This window comes from Pan troglodytes, chromosome 20 (genome assembly GCF_028858775.2).
Source record: "Pan troglodytes isolate AG18354 chromosome 20, NHGRI_mPanTro3-v2.0_pri, whole genome shotgun sequence".
Taxonomy (NCBI): Eukaryota; Metazoa; Chordata; class Mammalia; order Primates; family Hominidae; genus Pan; species Pan troglodytes.
Genome location: NC_072418.2, coordinates 47,880,426 through 47,896,483, shown reverse-complemented (window position 1 = coordinate 47,896,483; position 16,058 = coordinate 47,880,426). Strand labels below are relative to the sequence as shown.

The 16,058-nt window shown below is 51.4% G+C and overlaps 1 protein-coding gene across 2 annotated transcripts; it reads right to left on the bottom strand.

Moving 5' to 3' along the window:
- Positions 1–9,732: 9,732 nt before the first annotated feature.
- On the bottom strand, positions 9,733–15,222 carry APOC1A (Apolipoprotein C-I, acidic form). Of its 2 annotated transcripts, none has more exons than XM_016936180.4 (4): positions 14,886–15,222; positions 14,021–14,098; positions 13,127–13,262; positions 9,733–9,926 (listed from the first exon to the last, which is right to left on the bottom strand). In XM_016936180.4, exons 1-4 carry the CDS (start codon positions 15,004–15,006, stop codon positions 9,869–9,871), a joined length of 393 nt encoding a protein of 130 aa, XP_016791669.3. In that variant the 5' UTR covers positions 15,007–15,222; the 3' UTR covers positions 9,733–9,868. The 2 variants fall into 2 exon arrangements, with proteins under 2 accessions (XP_016791669.3, XP_024207225.2); XM_024351457.3 differs by lacking the exon at positions 14,886–15,222 and adding an exon at positions 14,233–14,347.
- Between the last annotated feature and the right edge of the window lie 836 nt (positions 15,223–16,058).

Genomic DNA, 16,058 nt, shown 5'->3' with positions numbered 1-16,058 from the left:
TCATGCAGGACGGCTGAGGCCTATGCAGGAGAGCTGCAGGTGCACATAGTAGGAGGTCATCAACATCAGGCCCAGGGCCAGGGCGGTGGCTCCCACCTGTAATCCCAGCACTTTGGGAGGCCGAGGCAGGCGGCTCACTTGAGGTCAGGAGTTCAAGACCAGCCTGGCCAATGTAGTGAAACCCCGTCTCTACTAAAAATACAAAAATTAGCCGGGTGTGGTGGAGCGAGACCTTGTCTCAAAAACAAGACAATAACAACAACAAAAACCCAAAAAAACCCACATCAGGCTCGGTCCCGGTGCCAGAAATAGAGCATTTTTCTCCTGAAGGACCCAGCTGTACCCCAGGGCACATGGCTCAGGGGACTATGGACTGGATTTTTTTTTTTTTTTTGAGACAGAGTCTGGCTCTGTCGCCCAGGCTGGAGTGCTGTGGCGCGATCTTGGCTCACTGCAAGCTCCGCCTCCCAGGTTCACGCCATTCTCCTGCCTCAGCCTCCCGAGTAGCTGGGACTACAGGCACCCGCCACCACGCCCAGCTAATTTTTTGTATTTTTAGTAGAGACGGGGTTTCACCGTGTTAGCCAGGATGGTCTCGATCTCCTGACCTCGTGATCCGCCCGCCTCGGCCTCCCAAAGTGCTGGGATTACAGGCTTGAGCCACTGCGCCTGGCCTGGATTCTTTTGTCTACGCTTGCCAGACGAAATAGAGGAGGCCCAATTACATTTGAATTTCAAATCAACAGTGCATGACGTTTTAGTATAAATATGTCCCATGAAATATTTCAGAATTATACCAAAAAGTTTTTTTTTGCTATTAATCTGAAATTCAAATGTAACTGAGCATCCTGTATTTTTACATGGCAAATCTGCAAACGCAACCTTGGCCACAACCTGAACAACTGTGCAGGACTGTCTTGACCCAGATGTCTGCCTTGGCAGAATCCTGTCCATCCCAGAGGCCCCACCGTGAGCACAGTAGGTGCGCAACAGATGTCCCCTGGAGTTCCTCTGTAGCAATCATCAGCAGATTGAAAACACCCAGAGTTTCTGTTTGGGATGACGAAGACATTCTGGAAATAGTGGGGATGGTTTCACAACAGTGTGAATGTACTTAATGCCACTGAACTGTACACCTAAAAATGGCTGCAATGGTTAAGTTTTTTTTTTTTTTTTTTTTTTTTTGAGGCAGAGTCTCACTCTGTCACCCAGGATAGAGTGCAATGGTGTGATCTTGGCTCACTGCAACCTCTGCCTCCCGGGTTCCAGCGATTCTCCTGCTTCAGCCTCCCGCGTAGCTGGGATTACAGGTGTGCGGCAACCACACCCGGCTAATTTTTTGTATGTATGTATGTATGTATGTATGTATGTATGTATGTATTTGAGACATAGTTTTGCTCTTGTTGCCCAGGCTGGAGTGCAATGGTGCGATCTTGACTCACTGCAACCTCCGCCTCCCGGGTTCAAGCGATTCTCCGGCCTCAGCCTCCTTAGTAGCTGGAATTATAAGCGCCTGCCACCATGCCCAGCTAACTTTTTGTATTTTTAGTAGAGACGGGGTTTCACAATGTTGGTCAGGTTGGTCTTGAACTCCTGACCTCAGGTGATCCACCTGCCTTGGCCTCCCAAAGTGCTGGGATTACAGGCGTGAGCCACCATGCCTGGCTCAATTTTTTGTATTTTTAAAGAGACAGGTTTTCACCATGTTGGCCAGGGTGGTCTCAAACTCCTGACCTCTCAGGTGATCCATCCACCTCAGCCTCCCAAAGTGCTGGGATTGCAGGCATGAGCCACTGCGCCCGGCTGCCCAGCTAATATTTTTATTTTTTGTAGAAACACGGTTTTGCCAAGTTGCCCAGACTGGTCTTGAACTCCTGGGTTCAAGTAATCCTTCCACCTCAACCTCCCAGAGTGTTGAGATTACAGGCGTGAGCCACGGCACCCGGCCATGTTGTTTATATTTTACCACAATTATAAAAAAACAAAAACAGCCAGGTACTGTGGCAGGGGCTTGTAGCCCCAGCTACTCAGAAAGCTGTGGTAGAAGGATTCCTTGAGCCCAGGAGTTTGAGAGTCCAGCCTGGGCAACATAGTAAGACCCCGTCTCTTAAAAAAAAAAAAAAAAAAAGCTGGGCACGGTGGCTCACGCCTGTAATCCCATCACTTTGGGAGGCCAAGGTGGGCGGATCACGAGGTCAGGAGTTCGAGACCAGCCTGACCAACATGGTGAAACCCCCGTCTCTACTAAAAATACCAAAAAAAAAAAAAAAGTTAGCTGGGCATGGTGGTGGTCACCTGTAATCTCAGCTACTCAGGAGGCTGAGGCAGGAGAATTGCTTGAACCTGGAAGGTGGAGGTTGCAGTGAGCCGAGATCGCGCCACTGCACTCCAGCCTGGGCGACAGTGCGAGACTCAGTCTCAAAAAAAAAAAACAAAAAACAAGGGCCAGCATGGTGGCTCGTGCCTGTAATCCCTGGTGGCAGGATCACCTGAGCCCAGGAGTTAGACACTAATCTGGGCAACATAGGGAGACCTCATCTCTACTAAAAATAAAAAAAAAAAAAATTTAGCTAGGCGTGGTGGCATGCCCCTGTAGTCCCAGCTACTTAGGAGGCCGAGGTGGGAGGATTGTTTGAGTCTAGGAGTTCAAGGCTACAGTGAGCTATGATTGTACCATTGCATTACAGCCTGGGTGACGCTGTCTCAACAACAAACAAAAGCCCAAAATAAAAAACAAAAACAAACCTACTGTGTGTTGTGTTATGATTGGTGTGGGGTTCAGAGCCTGACTCTACCTGTTGCTTCCTTTCCTTTCTTTCCTTCCCTCCCTCCCTTCTTTGTTTTTTGAGATGGAGTCTTGCTCTATTGCCCATGTTGGAGTGCAGTGGCGCGATCTCGGCTCACTGCAACCTCCATCTCCTGGGTTCAAGCAATTCTCCTACCTGAGCCTCCCGAGTAGCTGGGACAACAGGCGCCTGCCACCACACCCAGCTAATTTTTGCATTTTTAGTATAGACAGGGTTTCACCACGTTGGCCAGGCTGGTCTTGAACTCCTGACCTCAGGCAATCCACACGCCTTGGCCTCCCAAAGTGCTGAGATTACAGGTGTAAGCCACTGCACCTGGCCTGTTTTTTTTTTCTTTTTGAGATGGAGTCTTGCTCAGTCACCCAGGCTGGAGTGCAGTGACGTGATCTCAGCTCACTGCAACCTCTGTCTCCCGGGTTCAAGCAATTCTTCTGCCTCAGCCTCCTGAGTAGCTGGGATTACAGGCGTCCGCCACCACGCCCAGCTAATTTTTGTATTTTTAGTAGAGACGGGGTTTCACCATGTTGGCCAGGCTGGTTACGAACTCCTGACCTCAAGTGATCATCCCGCCTCAGCCTCTGAAAGTGCTGGGATTATAGGCATGAGCCACCGCGCGTGGCTGACTCTACATCTTTCTAGCGGTATGACCTGGTACAAGTTGCTTTACCTGTGTGGGCCTGTTTCTTCATCCATGAATGGGAGTCATGGACTATCTACCTCATAGGGTTGCCAGGGAGAGTAAAGATCGTGCACAGAAAATGCCGCATAGGTGCTCCGTCAACGCCCGCTACTGTTTAATTCGTGCGCGCTTCCCCAGCACACACTGTGTGGCAGGAACCATGGCAGGGCTTTTAGATGATTACTTTACTTAATTGCGGTGGGGCATGGTGGCTCATGCCTGTAATCACAGCACTTTGGGAGGCTGACACGGGCAGATCACTTGAGGTCAGGAGTTCGAGATCAGCCTGGCCAATATAGTGAAACTCTGTCTCCACTAAAAATACAAAAATTAGCCAGGCATGGTGGTGGGCGCCTGTAATCCCAGCTACTTGGGAGCCTGAGGCAGGGGAATTGCTTGAACCCGGGAGGCAGAAGTTGCAGAGAGCCAAGACGGCGCAATGCACTCTAGCCTGGGTGACAGAGCTTTCCATCTCAAAAAAAAAAAAAGGTGGGGGGGGGGGGCTGGGTGTGGTGGCTCATGCCTGTAATCCCAGCACTTTGGGAGGCCGAGGCAGGTGGATCACAAGGTCAAGAGATTGAGACCATCCTGGCCAACATGGTGAAACCCCGTCTCTACTAAAAATGCAAAAATTAGCTGGGTGTGGTGGCGGGCGCCTGTAGTCCTAGCTACTCAGAGGCTGAGGCAGAAGAATTGCTTGAACCCGGGAGACAGAGGTTGCAGTGAGCTGAGATCACGTCACTGCACTCCAGCCTGGGTGACTGAGCAAGACTCCATCTCAAAAAGAAAAAAAAACAGGCCAGGTGCAGTGGCTTACACCTGTAATCTCAGCACTTTGGGAGGCCAAGGCGTGTGGATTGCCTGAGGTCAGGAGTTCAAGACCAGCCTGGCCAACGTGGTGAAACCCCGTCTCTACTAAAAATGCAAAAATTAGCTGGGTGTGGTGGCGGGCGCCTGTAGTCCTAGCTACTCAGAGGCTGAGGCAGGAGAATTGCTTGAACCCGGGAGGTGGAGTTGGCAGTGAGCTGAGATCACGCCACTGCGCTCCAGCCTGGTGACAGAGTGAGACTCCATCTCAAAAAAAAAAAAAAAAAGAAAAACAAAAAAACCACTTACTTATTTGCCACAAAAACCCTATCAGGTGGGCATCTTCATCATTTCCATTGTACAGATGGAGAAACAGGCCTCAGGGTGGGGGCGCAGCCACTTACTGACGACTCCTCAACCAGCAAGTGGTGGTTTTGAACCGGGACCCTCTCACACTACCTAACCAGGCCAGGACAACCTCTGCCCCTCTCCATCAAAATCCAAGAGATCAAGGGGATGTTGGAAGTGGTATGGGCCCTGAGAGGTCTCTGACCTCTGCCGCAGCTCCAAGGTCAGCACGCAGGGAGGGCTATGTGTTTGCTGTTTGCTGCTTGCAATGTTTGCCCATCTCAGGGACGGGAACAGGCTGAAGGTCATTCAGGGTGGACTTCAGAGGCAGCACACAAACAGCTGCTGGAGGATACGAACTAAGAGGTCGGAAGGGGGCAGGGTGGGCCCAAAAACAGAGCCTGCAACTCTGTTCTCTAAGTCACCAAGCCCCAAAACCACTCTCAAATCTTTCTCTCTACCCCTGGATCCTTACCCTGGTCTGAATCCCATCCCCTCATCCCCCGAAACCCTGCACCCTCCTCCCTGCTAATCTTCTGGTGTCTCTAGCCACTCCCCTCCTGGCTGGATACTCTGGGTGATTGCAGGGAAGGCTGGGGTAAAAAAGAGTTTGAAATGTCCCTCCTAATGGATGTTGAAAAATTGAGTTATAATTCACATTCCATAAAATTTACCCTTTTTTCTTTTTCTTTTTTTTTTTTTTTTTGAGATGGAGTCTCACTCTCTTGCCCAGGCTGGAGTGCAGTGGGGCAATCTCAGCTCACTGTAGCTCACTGTAGCTCACTCTGCCCCGCAGGTTCAAGAAATTCTCCTGCCTCAGCGTCCCAAGTAGCTGAGACTACAGGCACCTGCCACCACGCCTGACTAATTTTTTAATTTTTCGTAAAGATGGAGTTTCACCATGTTGGTCAGGTTGGTTTCGAACTCTTGAGCTCAAGTGATCTGCCTGCCTCGGACTCCCAAAGTGCTGGGATTACAGGCGTGAGCCACCGAGTCCTGCTAAATTTACCCTTTTAAAGTGTACAGTTCAATGGTTTTTCCTATATTGGCAAGGTTGCACAATCACCACTATCTAATTTGGAACATGGCTCACTGCAGCCTCAACCTCCCTGATTCAAAGCCATCCTCCTACCTCAGCCTCCCAAGTGGCTGGAACCACAGGTGTGCACCACCATGCCCAGCTAATTTTTTTTAGGAGGGATGGGGTCTTGCTATGTTGCCCAGGCTGGTCTTGAACCTCTGAGCTGAAGCAATCCTCCCATCTTGGCCTCTCAAAGGTTAGGATTACAGGCGTGTGCCACTATGTCTGGCAGGGGATGATTTTGGAAGAGAACTGGAGGAAGCGAGGAGGGAGCCAGGCAGATATCTGGACCCCTGGGGAAGAACACTCCAGGCAAGAGGAACAGTAACTACAAGGGCCCTGAGGTGGGAACCTGCCCAGTACATTGGAGGAATAGCAAGGAGTTGCTTGTGAGTGATGGAGAGAGAGGGATGAGGCGATCGTGAACCGGGTAGTTTCCTGTTTGTAGGCCTTTGGTAAGTTCTTCTGGGTTTACTCTGAGAGAATTAGGAGAGTTCTGAGCAGAGGAAGAGCATAATCTGACTTGAGGCTGGGCACGGTGGCTCATGCCTGTAACCCCAGCACTTTGGGAGGCCGAGGAGGGTAGATCGCTAGAGCTGGGCAGTTTGAGACCAGCCTGGGCAACATGGTGAAACCCCGTCTCTACTGCAAATACAAAAATTAGCTGGGTGTGGTGACACACACACACCTGTAGTCCCAGCTAATTGGGAGGCTGAGCAGGAGAATCGCTTGAACCTGGGAGGCAGAGGTTGCAGTGGACTGAGATGGTGCCACTGTACTCCAGCCTGGGCAACAGAGTGAGACTCCGCCTCAAAAAACAAAAAAACAAAAAATCTGACTTGAGTTCTAACAGGCTGCTGAGTGAGAAGAAAGGAGAGTATAGGAGTTTGGAGGGTTGATTTTGGGGGAGAAGGGAATGCATTAACCCCAGAGAGTAATATTTATAATTTATTTATTCTCTTTCTTTCTTCTTTTTTTGGTAGAGATGGTGTCTCACCATGTTACCCAGGCTGGTCTCGAACTCCTGACCTCAACTGATCCTCCCATCTCAGCCTTCCAAAGTGCTGGGATTACAGGCATAAGACACTATGCCCAGGTTCAGGATTTTCTTTTTTTTTTTTTTTTTCTCCTGAGACACAGTCTCACTCTGTCATCCAGGCTGGAATGCATGGCGCAATATTGGCTCACTGCAAGCTCTGCCTCCCGGGTTCACGCCATTCTCCTGCCTCAGCCTCCCGAATAGCTGGGACTATAGGCACCCGCCACCATGCCCGGCTAATTTTTTGTATTTTTAGTAGAGACAGTGTTTCACCATGTTAGCCAGGATGGTCTCGATCTCCTGACCTTGTGATCCACCTGCCTCGGCCTCCCAAAGTGCTGGGATTACAGGCGTGAGTCACTGCGCTCGGCCCAGGATTTCCTTTTATGTTTTGAGATGGAGTCTTGCTCTGACGCCCAGGCTGGAGTGCAGTGGCATGATCTCAGCTCACTGCAGTCTCTACCTCCTGGTTCAAGCGATTCTCACGCCTCAGCCTCCCAAGTAGCTGGGATTACAGGCACACGCCACCATGCCTGGCTAATGTTTGCATTTTTAGTAGAGATAGGGTTTCACCATGTTGGACAGGATAGTCTCCAACTCCTGGCCTCGAGTGATCCTCCTGCCTTGGCATCCCAAAGTGCTGGGATTACAGGTGGGAGCCACGGAGCCTGGCTTCAGGAGTTCCTTTTTTTATTTTTTGAGATGGAGTTTTGTTCTTGTCGCCCAGGCTGGAGTGCAACGGCACGATCTCTGCTCAGTGCAGCCTCCGCCTCCTGGGTTCCAGTGATTCTCCTGCCTCAGCCTCTTGAGTAGCTGGGTTTACAGGCACCCGCCACCATGCCTGGCTGATTTTTTTTGTATTTTTAGTAGATACGGGGTTTCACCATGTTGGCCAGGATGGTCTCCGACTCCTGGCCTCAAGTGATCCTCCTGCCTTGACCTCCGAAAGTGCTGGGATAACATGTGTGAGCCACAGAGCCCGGCCTCAGGGTTTCCTTTTTAAGGATGCATTACATTCTATTGCATGTAAAGACCACATTTCCTTGACCCATTCATCTGTTGATAAACATTTAGGTTGTTTCCATATCTTGGGTATTAAGCAGACCTGCAGTGAACATGGGAGGGCAGGTATCTCTTCAAGGTCCTGATTTCAATTCTTTTGAATAAATACCCAGAAATGAGATTGCAGGATCATTTGGTAGTTCTATTTTTAATGTTTTGAGGAACTGCCATACTGTTTTCCACAGTGGCTGCAGTGTTTGGTGTTCCCACTCGCATTGTAGGAGTCCCTTATATATTTTGAATATTAACCCCTTATTAGATATATGGCTTTCAAATATTGTTCTTATGCAATCTTAAGCTGGGCGCAGTGGCTCACACCTGTAGTCCCAACACTTTGGGATGCCAAGGCGGGCGGATCACTTGATGTCAGGAGTTCGAGACTAGCCTGGCCAACATGGCGAAACTCTGTCTTTACTAAAAATACAACAAAAGTAGCCAGGTGTGGTGGCACATGCCTGTAATCCCAGCTACTTAGGAGGCTAAGGCAAAAAAATCACTTGAATTTGGGAGGCAGAGGTTGCAGTGAGTGGAGATCGCATCATTGCACTTCAGCCTGGGTGACAGAGCCAGACTCCATCTCAAAAAAATTTTTTTTTTTTTACATAGGGTTGTTTTGCATGTGCATGTGGTTTAATTTTACGTAAGAGCTGGGCACAGTGGCTCACGCCTGTAATCCCACCACTTTGGGAGGCCAAGGCAGGAGGACTGCTTGAATCCAGGAGTTGGAGACCAGCCTGGCCAGCATGATGAAATGCTGTCTCTACTAAAAATACAAAAATTAGCTGGGTGTGGTGGCACACACCTGTAATCCCAGATACTAGGGAGGCTAAGGCAGGAGAATCTGTTGAACCCAGGAGGCGGAGGTTGCAGTGAGCCGAGATCATGCCCCTGCACTCCAGCCTGGGGGACAGAGTGAGACTCTGTCTCAAGAAAAAAAAAAAAAGGCCAGGCGAGGTGGCTCATGCCTGTAATCCCAGCACTTTGGGAGGCCATGGCAGGCAGATCATGTGAAGTCAGGAGTTCAAGACCAGCCTGATCAACATGGAGAAACCTCGTCTCTACTAAAAATACAAAAATTAACCAGGCATGGTGGCACGCGCCTGCAATCCCAGCTACTTGGGAGGCTGAGGCAGGAGACTCCCTTGAACCTGGGAGGCGGAGGTTGCAGTGAACTGAGATTGTGCCATTGTACTCCAGCCTGGGCAAGAGGAGCGAAACTCTGTTTCAAAACAAAACAAAACAAAAAACCTCAGCCCCTCATCTCGGGTAGACCACACTAGGAAAAGTGTAGCACAGTGACATTGCCTGGCTGAGGGTTCAATCTAGTTCCAGTTCTCCACTTCCTGGCTGTGTGACCTTATACAAGTAGCCTCACCTCTCTGGGCCTCAATGCCCTTATGGGATTATTAAGTCCCAGTTTGCAAGGTTCTTAGGAAGATTCTTTTGAGACCATGGAGTTAAAACATCCTTAGCACAGGGCAAGTAGATGGGGCATTGGAGGGCTTGTGAGGAGTCCGTAAGGTTCAGCCCCTGCCCTCTCCCACAGCCCCTACCCTCTCCGGCATCCCTGCCCCACAGTGAAGAAGCAGTCAGACAGAATTTTCTTTTCTTTTTTTTTTTTGACGCGGAGTCTGGCTCTTGTCACCCAGGCTGCAGTGCAGTGGCACGATCTCAGCTCACTGCAAGCTCCACCTCCCGGTTTCAAGCGATTCTCCTGCCTCAGCCTCCCGAATAGCTGGGACTACAGGCGCCTGCCACCACGCTCGGCTAATTTTTTTGTATTTTTAGTAGAGACGGGGTTTCACCGTGTTAGCCAGGATGGGCTCAATCTCCTGACCTTGTGATCCGCCCGCCTCAGCCTCCCAAAGTGCTGGGATTACAGGCGTCAGCCACCATGCCTGGCCAGAGAGAATTTTCCATAGGATTTTTATTGGTCACACCTGGGCGTGTGACCACATTGGACACACATGGAGGGCGTCCTCAGTACAGGCGCTGGGGTGTTGGAAATTTCAGAGGCCCCTCCTGGGATGTCACCCTTCAGGTCCTCATGAGTCAATCTTGAGTTTCTCCTTCACTTTCCGAAATGTCTCTGAAAACCAATCCCTGTGGGGAGGAATAAGGAAGGGGGTTACTGTGTGCAGCTACCTCCCAGGCTGTTCAAATTCTACCTGCTACCTGACTCCCACCTCTTCCCCTTGCTGAATCTCCATCCCCACTGTCTGTGGGATTAGGAGGACCGCTGGGCTGGGTGGGCCAACTTCTGTGCCTCAGTTTCCCAGATGGACCAAAGCACGTTGAAGTCTAAACACTTTACCCTTGGCTGGGCATTTGGCTCACGCCTGTAATCCCAACACTTTGGGAAGCCGAGGCAGGCAGATCACTGGAGGTCAGGAGTTCGAGACCAGCCTGGCCAACATGGCAAAACCCCGTCTCTACTAAATTACAAAAATTAGCCACCCGTGGTGGTGCACGCCTGTAATCCCAGCTACTCAGGAGGCTGAGGCAGGAGAATTGCTTGAACCTGGGAGGTGGAGATTGCAATGAGCTGAGATCACACCACCGTGTTCCAGCCTAGGCAACAGAGCGTGACTCCGTCTCAAAAAAAAAAAAAAAAGAAAGAAAGAAAAGAAAAGAAAAGAAAACTTCACTCTGGCCTGGCTTTCAAGGCCTGCCATCTCTTGCTACCAACTCTTTCTTCCAGCCTGCCCTTGCCCTATCTGTTCCCCTACTCATTCAAAGGTACTTTCCAGCCTCCCTGCGTATGCCCAGGCTGTTCCCCTGCCTGGGATGCCACCCGCTCTTGATTATTGATCGACCTTCTTGACTTAGGACCTTTGCCTCTCCCTCCAAACAATCAATCTTTCTTTCTTTCTTTCTTTCTTTTTTTGAGACGGAGTTATGCCCTTGTTGCCCACGCTGGAGTGCAATGGCGCGATCTCAGCTCACCGCAACCTCCAGCTCCCAGGTTCAAGCAATTCTCCTGCCTCATCATCCTGAGTAGCTGGGATTACAGGCATGCACCACCATGCCTGGCTAATTTTTTGTATTTTTTTTTTAGAAGAGACAGGGTTTCTCCTTGTTGGTCAGGCTGGTCTCAAACTCCTGACCTCAGGTGATCTGCCCGCCTCAGCCTGCCAAAGTGCTGCGATTACAGGCATGAGCCACTGTGCCTGGCCTAATTTTGTATTTTTAGTAGAGGCAGGGGTTTCTCCATGTTGGTCAGGCTGGTCTCGAACTCCCGACCTCAGGCGATCCGCCTGCCTTGGCCTCCCAACGTGCTGGAATTACAGGCATGAGCCACTGCACCTGGCCTCCAAACAATCTTTCTAAGTTTAGGCCTGACTAGATTTTCCCTCCCTCCCTCCCTTCTTTCTTTCTTTCTTTTTTTTTTTTTTTTTGGATGAGACAGGGTCTCATTCTGTTACCCAGGCTGGAATGCAGTGGCACAAACATAGCTCACTGCAGCCTCAACCTCCTGGGCTCAAGTGATCCTCTTGCCTCCGTCTCCCAAGTAGCTGGGACTACAGGTGTGTGCCATCACGCCTGGGTAATTTTTTGTATTTCTAGTAGAGATGGGGTTCTCGAACTCCTGACCTCAAGTGATCCACTCACCTCAGCCTTCCAAAGTGCTGGGATTACAGGTGTGAGCCACCGTGCTCGGCATGTTCTTCACTGTTTTATTCCCCACATTGAAACAGTTTCCAGCACTTAGCAGACGCTCAATAAATATGTGTTAAGGAACGAATGACTCTCTAACTTGCCAAAGGGAGCAAGTGTGGATTTGAAGATGTACTGAGCATTTACAATGTGCCAGACACCCTATAGGCCTTCTCCTTTACTTCCCCCCAGAACCACCATTTCACAGGAAAGGAAACTGAGGCTCACAGTAATGCCTCTCTCTTAAGATCACACAGGGAGTAAGGGGCTCTATGCCAGCCTGGGGACCCAGGTCCGACCAAGCTTGTGTCCTTCATTACCCCACAAGACCATCTTTTTTTTTTTCAATTTTTTTTTTTTTTGAGACGTGGATTCGCTCTTGTTGCCCAGGCTGGAGTGCAATGGCATTATCTCAGCTCACTGCTACCTCCGCCTCCCAGGTTCAAGTGATTCTCCTGCCTCAGCCTCCCAAGTAGCTGGGAATAGAGGCATGCACCACCATGCCTGACTAATTTTGTATTTTTAATAGAGACGGAGTTTCTCCATGTTGGTCAGGCTGGTCTCAAACTCCCGACCTCAGGTGATCTGCCCAACTTGGCCTCGAACTCCCGATCTCAGGTAATCTGCCCGACTCAGCCTCCCAAAGTGCTGGGATTACAGGCATGAGCTATCGCACCGGGGCTGGCTTGCTTTGCTTTTTGTTTTGTTTTGTTTTTTGAATAGAGACAGGATAACCGGGCATGGTGGCTCATGCCCAGCACTTTGGGAGGCTGAAGCGGGTGGATCACAAGGTCAGGAGTTCAAGACCAGCCTGGCCAAGATGGTGAAACCCCCATCTCTACTAAAAATACAAAAAAATTAGCCGGGCATGGTGGTGGGCGCCTGTAATCCTAGCTACTCAGGAGACTGAGGCAGAGAATTGCTTGAACTGGGGAGGTAGAGGTTGCAGTGAGCCGAGATGGCGGCACTGCACTCCAGCCTGGGCAACAGAGCGAGACTCTGTCTCCAAAAAAAAAAAAAAAAAAATTAGAGACAGGATCTCTCCATGTTAGCCAGGCTGGTCTCAAACTCCTAGGCTCCAGCAATCCTCCCACAGTGCTGGGATTACAGGTGTGAGCCACCGTACCTAAGCAAAACCATCTTTTTTTTTTCTTTTGTGACGGTATGTTGCTTTGTCGCCCAGGCTGGAGTGCAGTGGCGCAATCTTGGCTCACTGTAACCCCTACTTTACTGGTGCAAGCAATTCCCCTGCCTCAGCCTCCCGAGTAGCTGGGATTACAGGTGCACACCACCATGTCAGGCTAATTTTTTGTGCTTTTAGTAGAGACAGGGTTTCACCATGTTGGCCAGGCTGGTCTTGAACTCCTGATCTCAGGCAATCCGCCCGCCTAGACCTCCCAAAGTGTTAGGATTATAGGTGTGAGCCACGGCGCCCAGTCCAAGACCATCTTTTAAAATGTGGCCTGGATGGGAGTCCGGGAAACTGTCCCTGACGTCTGAGATCCTTGAGATCTAGCTGTGTGACCAGAAGGATGCTGTCAGCCTCTCTGGGACTTGTTTTTTTTTCAATCTGTTCATCTTGGACATCCTCCAGGGCTCCACACAAACACACCCCAGCCCTCCCGTGCCCTGGGAAGGGTTCTAACCACATCTTGGCAGGAAGTTCACTCTGTGTGATGCGGTTGATGAATTCCCGAGTGTTGTCCTCCAGGGTCTTTCCTAACTCCTCCAGGCCATCAAAGGGGTTGGAGACTTCTGGAGCCCCCTGGGCTGGGGCTGGGCCTGCCAGGAAGATGGGGCAGGGGTGCAAAATTTGGTTGTTGTTGTTGTTGTTGTTGTTTTGAGACGGAGACTTGCTGTGTCAAATGGTGCGATCTCGGCTCACTGCAACCTCCACCTCCTAGGTTCAAGCAGTTCTCCTGTCTCAGCCTCCCAAGTAGCCAAGCGCGCACCACAACGCCTGGCTGTTTTGTATTTTTAGTAGAGATGGGGTTTCACCATGTAGGCCAGGCTGGTTTCGAACTCCTGACCTCAAGTGATCTGCCCGCCTCGGCTTCCCAAAGTGCTGGGATTACAGGCATTAGCCGCCACGCCCCACCAAAAATTTGTTATTGGAACCCCCTTTGGGTGGGATCCCGGGGATAGATAAGGAGATCCTTGGGGATCATGTGGTTAGAATGGGGAGGATACTGAAGTGACCGCGTGGGGCTCAAGCCGCTGGGAATTGCCTTACTCAGCACTGACCTCCTCCCACAGCCCATCGCCCCATCACCCACTTTCAAGGCTATAAAAGGAGGACAGCCAATCCTAGAGGTGTGGGGATCCATACGTCATCGGTTACTAGGGCTCTCCTGGGCAGATTTGGCGCCTGCCGGACCGAGCCTGGGCGAACCTGGAGACCCACTCGACCACAATGGGGCAACCACGACCCAGAAGGGGCCCCAGAGCTCTCAGAGGTCCTCTAAGCCGGGACCCCAGGCCTGTAGCCACCTTCACTCTTCCAAATCTCCAACTCCGCAATTCTCCCATCCCACTTTTACCTTCCAAGACCATCGACAGAACCACCACCAGGACCGGGAGCGACAGGAAGAGCCTCATGGCGAGGCCGGAGGGGCACCCTGGAGGCGGAGGCAGGGGTTCAGGGGATCAGTGGCACCCTCCTCCCTCCCTCCCTCCCTCCCACGATCCCCTCATCTCCCTTTATGAGTTCTTGCAGAGTGGAGGCGGGTGTCCCTCCCAAGCACTCAACAACCTGAATCCTTGCTGGAGGGCTTGGTGGGGAGGTCCTGTCCTGCCCGCAGGACCTTTATCAGGCTGGGGAGGGGGCGGGGCAGGTTGATGTTGATCTCCCTCCTCCTGAGCCTTCCCCTGGAAGATTGCCTCCTTCTGCCCACCCAGGTTTTTCTCCTCTGCCCCTGGCCCGTGGGCGTTGGGGTCAGGTGGGGTCCTGAGCATTTCCCTTAGCTCCGAAGCCCTTTACCATTCAGCACCCTCACCTCCCAATCTCCCTGACTCTGGGGGGTCCTCAGACTACCATAGCCCCTTTCCCCACTCAGAGGACAGCCTCGTCCTGTCCCTGTGGCCATCTTCCCTCAGGGGTCTCCCAGTAATAACCCTGTGATCTCATCCCCCCCTCATTCACACCGTGTCCCTAGATCACCTCTTTCCCTCACTTCCCCTCTCTCAGCAAGCCTCCTCAGCCCCAACAACTTTTCCTTTATGTTGCTGGGGCCTCCCAGTTGGCCCCGCAACCCTGCCCTGCGTGCCACCTCCAATTTCTTTCAGACCAGCCCTTGAAACATCCCAGACCACCCTGATATTCTCTGGGCTCTTAACTTGATGATTTTCAGTCTCCCTTTTTTGCAAAGGGAAGGGGTCGCCTTAGCTGGACACTAAAAACCTCACCTGCATTGGCCAGGCATGGTGGCTCATGCCTGTAATCCCAGTGCTTTGGGAAGCTGAGGAAGGAGGATCGCTTGAGCCCAGGAGTTAAGAGACCAGCCTGGGCAATATAGGGAGACCTCATCTCTACAAAAAAGTTCAAAAATTAGCTGAGCGTGGTGGCGCAAGCCTGTAGTCCCAGCTACTCAAGAGGCTGAGGTAGAAAGATTGCTTGAGCCCAGGAGTTCGAGGCTGCAGTGAGCTGTGATTGCGCCACTGCACTCCAGCCTGGTGGGACAGAGTGAGACCCCATCTCAAAAAATTAAAACCCTCAGCTGCAAAGCTCTGAGAGTATGCCCCTTCTTCCCTTCCACCGGGCCTCACCCCCTTTGGCTGGCTACCTCCCCCAAACACTCTATCTGCTCTTATTCACCCTCTGACGCCCCTCCTGGCATCAAGCCTGCTTCCCACCATCACCACATCCGTCCCCCAGGGCTGGAGTCCAATTCCTTCCCCACCAGCTGCCTTTGACCGCCAGTGACCCTGGCAGCTGATGGGGAGGGTGTCCTCAGCCCAGCCTCAGACTCTAGTTCGGCTGGCCTTGTGCCCCCACAACCACGTGTCAGCCTGGCGGCAGGGGGATGGTTGTGAAAGGGACAGCATAGACAAGACCCTGGCAGGATTGCAACATCCCTCTGGCCAGCTCAGAGCTTCCAGTCCCTGTAAGCCCCAGGGGCCCCCCTACTTCCTCAACTGAGCCCAGCATTCCCCAAACATCCACCCAGATGTCTGCTTCCCAGACCCCACAAGAATGGAATAACAATGCTCCTGATTTTCCAACCTCATCCTCCCCTCTGCTATAGGGGTTTCTGTTTAATAGATGGGGAAACTGTCACACAACCAAGAACATCCAGTAGGGCTCAGCGAGGGGCAAAGAGGGGGCTACTGACTGGGCGCAGTGGCTCACGCCTATAATCCCACCACTTTGGGAAGCTGAGGCAGGAGGATCTGCTTGAGCCCAGGAGTTTGACACCAGCCTGGGCAACACAGTAAGACCCTATCTCTAGAAAAAAATCAAAAATTTGGCCAGGTGCGGTGGCCCACGCCTGTAATCTGTGCACTTTGGGAGGCCTAGGTGGGTGGATGATTTGAGGTCAGGAGTTCTAGACCAGCCTGACCAACATGGTGAAACCCCGT